We start from the raw sequence: 8,986 nt of genomic DNA on the forward strand, positions 1-8,986 counted from the left end.
CTGAAGCCAAACTTGTGCGAGATTAGCGTGAAGCCCATATTCTGTTCAGTCTTTGAACCGAAAACCACGGAGTGTCTCTTGCACACGTCTCCGGAATTTATTCCCATTTCCATACATTAATCCAGTAAATGTTTACTCAGAGTCCCCCTTGCGGAGCAGAGGATAGAGATCCTGAAACCCTGAGCTCTGAAGGGGAAACTCCAGAGCTCAGTGTCTGTGAGCTAAGAGGGAGCACACCTGTTGGAGTGGCAGGCATTCTGTCCCTGCAGCCAGAGTGACGGTCAGTGAGGGGCTGAGGGAGGATTTCATCCCCAGAGAAACTGTGGGGCAGCATGACGAATAAAAACCCACAGTGACCAAAACCGGTTTGGCTCAGTGGATAGAGCGTTGGCCTGCGGACTGAAAGGTCCCAGGTTCGATTCCGGTTAAGGGCATGTACCTTGGTTTCGGGCACATCCCCAGTGGGGAGTGTGCAGGAGGCAGCTGATCGATGTTTTTCTCTCATCGATGTTTCTAACTCTCTATCCCTCTCCCTTCCTCTCTGTAAAAAAATCAATAAAATATATTAAAAAAAAAAAACCCACAGTGGATGCCTTTTCAATTCTCTGAAAAGGGAGCTCGCACTTCCTGTTCCTGTGTTGAAATGTTGCCTTTTTCTTACAATGTTGAGTGACAGTCCCGCTGAGGATCTTACCAATGCAAAGTGCAGAAGGTCCAGGCCAACCTCGATCCTCATCTTCTGGAAGAGGCTCACCACGGGCTTGCAGGGGCCACACCAGCCCTGATAGACATCGACAACTGGCGGCACCGAGAAAGAAGCAGGGAGGCTCACTGAGCCCCAGCGTCCAGCATGTCAGGCAAAGTTTACACCCGCACATGCTACCTCCCTCAGATGGATGTCGTTTGCAGGGACATTAATGGTTACAGGATTTATTATCCCGTCAGAGTATGAGCGAGCATGGAAACACAGCTATCCCTCATTCTTAGCAACTCTTTGTCCTGAATTCTAAACACAATGAAGTAGTGTAGGGTGGGAAATCATTTACTTACCACGATCCCTTTACCGTAAGGAATTTTCAGGCTACGTGCAGACCTAGCCCAGAGTGGCCCTCAATAAATATTTGAATAGACTGAAACCATCTATTCTAAAAGGAAGAAGCCACTATAGGTGACCTGTCAGCATACAATCAATTCTTAGCTTCTTTGATAATAAACAGAGCTTTGACCTTTTCCCCTGATGAATTACAAGTGACTTGCTTTGGGTAAAGGAGAGTTTTGTTCACTTTAGAAAGTCAACACTGTTCTCCCGGAAAGTGACTCTGATAGAGACCCAGGTGGAAACTTGGATACCGTGGTCTTCTTCGGTCCCCGTCTGTGCTGTGCGCCAGCGGTGGGTGTGAGGGAACCTCTCTTCTGCCTGCACCTGACCAGGAGGCCTGCTACCGGATAGTACTGATGAATTTCCTGAACAGAACTCACCAGCAGATAGATGTTCAAGCCAGATCTATATGTACAAAGAAATCACCTGGTTCTTCATTCATGAAACTCAAGGTTACAGGAAAATGGTGATCATTGCAGCTTTTCTCTTCTTGGTAAATCTGTCATGTGCCATTTTTAAAAGGATGGATCTCAACAATTATCTTAAATTACCAGTTAGTCCTTTGGAGCTGAGCATTTCCTCCCAAAGCTCCTGGGTGCTGATGTTGACCTAACATCAAAGAAGAACAAATACCGTATTACTGAGGGCACAAATGGGGAGACACTGATAGATTTGCTACAGATCCCCCTCCCCCCCTCATTCCTGTAGCTTTACAACAAGTCTTGGAATCAGGTGGTGTGAGGCCTCCATATTTTTGTCTTTTTCAAGATTGTTTGGCTACTCTAGGTCCTTTGCATTCTACAAACATTTTAGAGCCAGCCTGGCAATTTCTGCAAAAACTCCTGCCGAGATTTTAATTGATATTGCATTGATTCTGTGGATCTGTTTAGGAAATAATTGAAATATTAACAACTTTGAGTCTTCCAGGCCATGAATGTGCTGTTTCTCATCATTTATTAAATCTTCCTTAATTTTCTCAGCAATTGGTTAAAATTAGTTGGGGCTGGTTGGATTGGTTGGAGTTGGTGTATATGTTTTGCCCATCTTTTCTTAAATATATTTGAACATCCACATCAGAAACTGACAGTGAGTTTATGGCCATTTCTCCACATTTTCTATTATCTACAAAGTATTCTGGATTATATCAAAAATTAAATACAAGGGAAATACATAGTATCCCTCTTCATAAATAGTATACATTTTTATTTTGAAACAATTTCAAACAGGAAATTTGCAAGTACAATATAAAGAAGTTTTTCTTCTTGAATTATTTGAAAGTAAATTACCAACCTAATAGCTCATTATTCCTACATAACCACAATACAACCATCAAAATTTAAAAAAAAGAAAGCCCTAACCGGTTTGGCTCAGTGGATAGAGAGTCGGCCTGCGGACTAAAGGGTCCCGGGTTCGATTCCGGTCAAGGGCATGTACCTTGGTTGCGGGCACATCCCCAGTGGGGGGCGTGCAGGAGGCAGCTGATCGATGTTTCTCTCTCATCGATGTTTCTAACTCTCTATCCCTCTCCCTTCCTATCTGTAAAAAATCAATAAAATATATTTTAAAAAAAACGTATATTATTATTATGTAACTCCTGGACTCTATTCAAATTTTACTGAATTTGAAGGCCAATAAAGTCATAATAGCAAAAGCTATCGTCAGAATCATGTGCCAGGTTTGTCAGGTCTCTTTAGTCTCCTTCAGTCTGGAATAGTTCTTTAGTCTCTGATTTTCATGACCTTGACACTTTTAAATTCTGCATACTGGTTATTTTGTAGAATGTTCCTCAGTTTGAGTGTGTCTGGTGTTTCCTCCTGATTAGTCAGGCTGTGCATCTTTGGATTGGTGGAGCTGGTTGGAATTGGTTGGATTGGTGGAGCTGGTTGGAATTGGTTAGAATTAGTTGGAGCTGGTTGGATTGGTTGGAATTGGTTGGAGATGATTGGATTGTTGAATTAGTTGGATTGGTTGAAATTGTTGGATTGTTTGGAATTAGTTGGATTGGTTGAAATTGTTGGATTGGTTGGAATTTGTTGGATTGGCTGGAATTAGATGGATTGGTTGGAATTAGTTGGATTGGTTGGAATTTGTTAGAACTGATTGGAACTGGTTGGAGATGGTTGGATTGGTTGGAGTGTCAGAGAAGTAGAAGAATGTTCCTCTCATGGCATCCTATCAGGTGACATATAATTTCCATCTCCCTCATTACTGCTGATGTTCACTTGGATCGCACCTGCTTTGGGTTACATGGAGATTAAAAGGGCAGAGACCTTCCCCATGGATTCAGGTGGAGTAGGAGAAGGCCCTCTGTGAGCCTGCATGGGTGGCACGTGGCGGGAGTGCTGAGTCGCCAGGCTGTCCTAGAGGACACTGAGGAATTGCCAGGGGGCCTGTTCGTGCACCCTCTGCTCGTGTGGTCCTTGACCCAGTGCAAACTCAGTGAGCCCTTTCTACAGAGAACTTCCCTAGGTGCTTCTGAGGGCTGCTTTACAGCAGCTTGTGTAAAGTTTATTTCCCCACGATCGTTGAGAGGGAAAGCTCACATGTCTGTCAGGCTTCTCCACTGTGAAATTATTCTCTTTCCCTTTGTAATTAGTAAGCTTTTTTTTTTTTTCCTAGGGAGCTAGTTTGAAACCATATAAGTTAAAAGACCATGACAATTGCCACTTATTCTTAATACAGGTATGCTAGGGTCTTTGTCTCTTTAAAAGGGCTCAAAACCTAATATCTGCAAGTACTCTATTAAAACTCCATCTTTCTGGAAAAAATCATGTTTTCATACTTTTTGTTTTGATTTTTTTTTTTAAACAGAAGTCTTCTTGATGCCTCACATGAGAGAAGAAAGTTGGACTGATGTCATGCTGGGCCCATAGACATAGTCCTGAGGGAAGTGACAGAAGGGTTATGAGGAGCCCCACCCCACCCCCACCCTCTCTCTCACAACAGGGGCTTTCAGAGGCTCCGCTGTCAGTGGCAACTGTCCGTGGAGCACACCTGTGACGGTGTGAGCCACACCTGCCGTGCCGCCAGGGCCCTTTGGATGGCTGAAGGATCTCCCTCCTCGGAGCAGGGCAGGAGCAGAACAGTGTGGGGAACATGCAGACTCCAGTAGGGAACCGATAGGGAGTGTGTGGCACCTTTTGGCTGCACTGTCTCTGGATGTCCTGTTATTTCTATTTCTTTTTAGGAGGAACCTTAAATAGTCTTAGCTATTGCATACATGGCTCCTGGGTTGGCAGACCCTAGAGCAGGGGTCCTCAAACTATGGCCCGCGGGCCACATGCAAATACAAATATTGTATTTGTTCCCGTTTTGTTTTTTTACTTCAAAATAAGGTATGTGTAGTGTGCATAAGAATTTGTTCATAGTTTTTTTTAAACTATAGTCTGGCCCTCCAACGGTCTGAGGGACAGTGAACTGGCCCCGTTTAAAAAGTTTGAGGACCCCTGCCCTAGAGCATTGCTTTCAAGGGGTTGACCTGGTAGACAGGCAACGCTTCCACAGAAGCCTCAGTGCACACCTTCTCTCCCTCCTCCCTCAGCACAGGGAGTACTTGCTTTGAGTACTGCAGTCAACTCAAGAGCTCTGGGGAAACACATGAAAAAAATTGCTAAAAAATGTTATTAGCCCCAAAGGGCATAAAGGTATGGACACATAAAAAGATAATCATAAGAGACAAAAATCTTAGCGCCACCACAGACAGCATTCAGACTAGCCTGGAAGTGTCTAAAGAAGTTTTTGGGGTTTTTGTTTTTTTTAAAATATATTTTTATTGATTTCTGAAAAGAAGGGAGAGGGAGAGAGAGAGAGAGAAACATCAACGATGAGAGAGAATCATTGATCAGCTGCCTCCTGCACGCCCACACTGAGGATCGAGCCTACAATCCGGGCATGTGCCCTCGACCAGAATCAAACCTGGGACACTTCAGTCCATAGGCCGACACTCTATCCACTGAGCCAAACTGGCTAGGGCTGTGTAAAGAAGTTTTGTCACAACCATTCTCTCTTCAGATTATGGATTTTCCCTCCCGTTTACGTAAAGGATATAGAGGCACAGAGAGGCTGAGAAAATCATTTTTGCAGCATAAGTGCTAGGGCCAGGGGCTTAGAATTTATTTACAGACAGAACATGCGCAGCTGGCAAGATTCATGACTCTAGACTCCTAGAACATAAAGGCTGGAAGGCCATAAGGGATAACTCCCCTAATATCCTCCTTCTACAGATAGGCAGTTATGTGGTTTGTCCAAAATCCCAGAGTTGTCTAAGACTCAAGAACTATATCAACTTTCAGGCTTCTGACCCTCCTCGGTTTGGCTCAATGGATAGAGCGAAGGCCTGAGGACTGAAGGATCCTGGGTTTGATTCCCCGTCAAGGGTACATATCTTGGTTGTAGACTCAATCCCCAGCCCTGATTCCCAGCCCTGGTTGGGGCACCTGCGGGAGGCCACCAGTCAATGTGTCCCTCTCACATTGGTGTTTCTCTCTTTCTACCTCTCCCCCTTCCTTCCACTCTTTTCTAAAAATCAATGGAAAAAATATCCTCTGGGGATTAACAAAACAAAACAAAGCCTTTTCAGGCTTCCAGTCTAAAGCTCCTCCCTCCCCCACCCCCCATGCACTATCCTTAGACTGATAATGCTTTCTCCCTTTTAAAAAAATCACTAGGCTTTTGAAATTCACATGTGAAGTGCTGGTGCCACTGAGAACAATGAAAGTGAAGTTCTGTGTCTCAAGACCCTGCCTTTCTACTCTCCAGGGGGTGCCTGTGGCCTGGGCATTTATCCTGATGGGCAGAGCTGACTCGGACATTTTAAAGTTTGCTTTAAATTGTACCCATATTACAGATCATCCAGATGGTCTCCTATGACAAAGCACTCCCCCGGACTCCACAGCCCATGCCTGCATGTTTACCACAAGCCTAGAATCCCCCGCGATTTATTGTCCAGGGCCAGGAAGAAACAGCAGGCTCGGCTTATGGATTCACTTATCTTAGGCGCAAATGAAGTGAAGCACTTTCTATGACAAATGCACGCACACAGCACGTAAAATATCAAAACATACTTGTTGAGTAAGCAACTGATTGATTAGATCAGTCGTGGGACAACTGGGTCTCCAGAGAGCACACAGTTACAAACTCAAAAGAATCTATATCATAGTCTCGCAGCAAGTTGCAATTCTATTTCAACAATAAATAGGTTACATCAGATTATATTGATCAATATTTCTTGGTTGTTTAGTTCCATTTTAAAAACTATAAAAGTGTTATAGAGTTTCAAGGCAGTATAGCACTGTAAGCATAAAGAGCTTAAACCCAATGTTATACTTGTTTGTATTTAAGTGCACAAAAAATTGCCATCACTGCGAGACCGAGATCTATACCCAGGTTTGAGAACTGCCTGTCATATACCGCTGGCAAAGAGTATCACTTCTATACTGCACTTCCCGGCCATAGCACCCTCTTCATCCTCCAACCCCAATCAAGCGCTGGAAGTCAGCGCCTCTTGAGGCTTACCTGCAGGGCGATTTCCTTCTTCTTGCTGCCCATGGCTCTGCAAAGACAGAAGCCCTGTTATGCTGGCTTCCGGACACACCCGCAGCGCACGCAGATCCGCGAGCCTACCTTAGACCGTCCCGCCCCCACCCCGCACCCGTCTAAGGTGAGCATAAACGGCAGCAAATAAGCGCACTGATGCAAATGAACACCCCACAAGTGGAAGCGGAGCCTGCAGCCCGCGGGGGTCATGGCTTGCAGGGCTGGGGTGAGGGCATTTACTGCGGAGCCCACAAAGGGGCGCCAGGCGATGGCATCCGAGCAGCTAAAGAATTCAGGTGAAAAAGTCCACAGAATCCGTTATTCCTACTGGTTAAGTGTATTCCTAGGGAATTGAACCACCGTGAATGATCTTCAACAGGTACACAGTCTTCAACGTGCAGCAAGAGTTTACAAGCCAGTCTTACGTGACTCAGCCACGGTCGTCATGGCAACACAGACCAACACCAAGTCAGCCAGGCAATAAACATGCAGACATGTAAGCCACGCCCACTCCGGACCCAGCAGACGGGCAGGTGGGCCCCCTACCGTCAGAATTGGACGAAAGAAACACTCTCATTGGCTGAGGTGTTTGTCAGTTTCTGAGGGATTTGGACCCACCCAGCAGAGACCGTGCGCCTCGGTATTATATTACACAGTTGTGTCCCGAATCCCTGTATCTCTCCTGCCCCGCCAGGGCTGGTCTGCACCTTTTTTTCTTTTTCTTTTACCATTGCTTAATTCATGCCAGACATTAAGGGTGACTTCAGTTTTTAAGGGGTTCCCTTTAAGACAGAGAATACAAAATTACAAATTCAAAATTAGGTATAAAAGTAAAGTGAAACAAATAGAAAGCAGTTACAAACATGGTGCAAATAGTCTATACAAATTAAATGACAGAGATTGTCAGTGGATAAAAACTATTCCTGTGTGCTGTGAGAAATCCACTTTAAATATAGAGACGCAGATAGGTTGAAAGTAAAGAGGTGGAGAAAGCTATGCCATGATAGCACTAATCAAAAGAATGCATAGCTAAATGACTGCAGGCAAAGCAGAAAATGTATCAGGGATAAAGAGAAGGCATTACATTATATTAAAGGGGTCAGTTCTCCAAGAAGACATAACAATACTTAACAGAGCATCAAAATAAATAGAATAAAACCTGATAGAACAGCAAGGAAAGATGGATAAACCCGCTATTATAGTTGAAGACTTCACACCACTATTTTAGTAATGAATAGATCCAGCAGGCAGATAATGAGCAAGGATATAGTTGAACTGAATAACAACATCAATACATTTGATCAAATTCACATTTAAGCGACACTTCATCCAACAACAGCAGAGTACAGATTCTTCTCAAGTCTCATGGAACATTCACCAAGTCAGACCACAATGTAGGCCGTAAAACATACCTTCCCAGATTTAAAAGAATAAAAAAAATACAGAGTGTGTTCTCAGACTGCAATAGAATTAAACTAGAAATCAACAATAGCTGATGAAAGAAACTGAAAATATGTAAAGAATCAATATTGTTAAGATGTCAATTCCTCCCATTGTGATTATAGATTAAACAAAATTTCAGTCCAAATCTCAGCAAGCTCTTTTGTGGAAATCAACAAACTGCTTCTAGAGTTTATATGAAAAGGTAAGAGATGCAGAATAGCCAACACGATACTGAGGAAGGATAACAAAACTGGAAAACTCACTCTACTGGACTCTAAGACTTGCTATAAAGCTACAATAAGCAAGACAGCAGGATGTTAGTGAAAGAATTAATACATGGATCAATGGAACAGAATAGAGAGTCCAGAAACAGGCCTATACCAACGTAGTTAACTCATCTTTGACAAAGGGACGAAAAAAAGTCAATCAAGAAAGGAAAGTCTTTTTAAAAATGGTGCTGGAGCCCGGCTGGTGAGGCTCATGTGGCTTCAACCCATGAACCAAGAGATCACAGTTCGATTCCAGGTCAGGGCACATGCCCAGGTTGTGAGCTCAACCCCCAGTAGGGGGCATGCAGGAGGCAGCCGATCTATGATTCTCATCATTGATGTTTCTATCTCTCCTTCTCTTCTCCCTTCCTATATCTGAAATCAATACAAAACATATTTTTTGCCAAAACCGGTTTGGCTCAGTGGATAGAGCGTCAGACTGCGGACTGAAGGGTCCCGGGTTCGATTCTGGTCAAGGGCATGTACCTTGGTTGCGGGCACATCCCCAGTGGGGGGTGTGCAGGAGGCGGCTGATCAATGTTTCTCTCTCATCGATGTTTCTAACTCTCTATCTCTCTCCCTTCCTCTCTGTAGAAATCAATAAAATATATTTTAAAAAATACAAAACATATTTTTAAAT

General features: G+C 43.9%; 1 protein-coding gene across 1 annotated transcript in view; it reads right to left on the bottom strand.

Annotated features, from left to right (window-relative positions):
• Positions 1-6,646, bottom strand: part of NME9 (NME/NM23 family member 9) — an 18,540-nt gene extending 11,894 nt beyond the window's left edge. Inside the window, exons 1-3 of the mRNA XM_023749356.1 lie at positions 6,614-6,646; positions 1,651-1,708; positions 695-798 (exon numbers count right to left, since the gene is read on the bottom strand). Of these exons, the coding sequence (XP_023605124.1) occupies positions 695-798; positions 1,651-1,708; positions 6,614-6,646 (195 nt within the window). The remainder of the gene's footprint in view (positions 1-694; positions 799-1,650; positions 1,709-6,613) is intronic.
• Positions 6,647-8,986: the final 2,340 nt, after the last annotated feature.

Source organism: Myotis lucifugus, unplaced genomic scaffold, assembly GCF_000147115.1.
Source record: "Myotis lucifugus unplaced genomic scaffold, Myoluc2.0 scaffold_8, whole genome shotgun sequence".
Classification (NCBI taxonomy): domain Eukaryota; kingdom Metazoa; phylum Chordata; class Mammalia; order Chiroptera; family Vespertilionidae; genus Myotis; species Myotis lucifugus.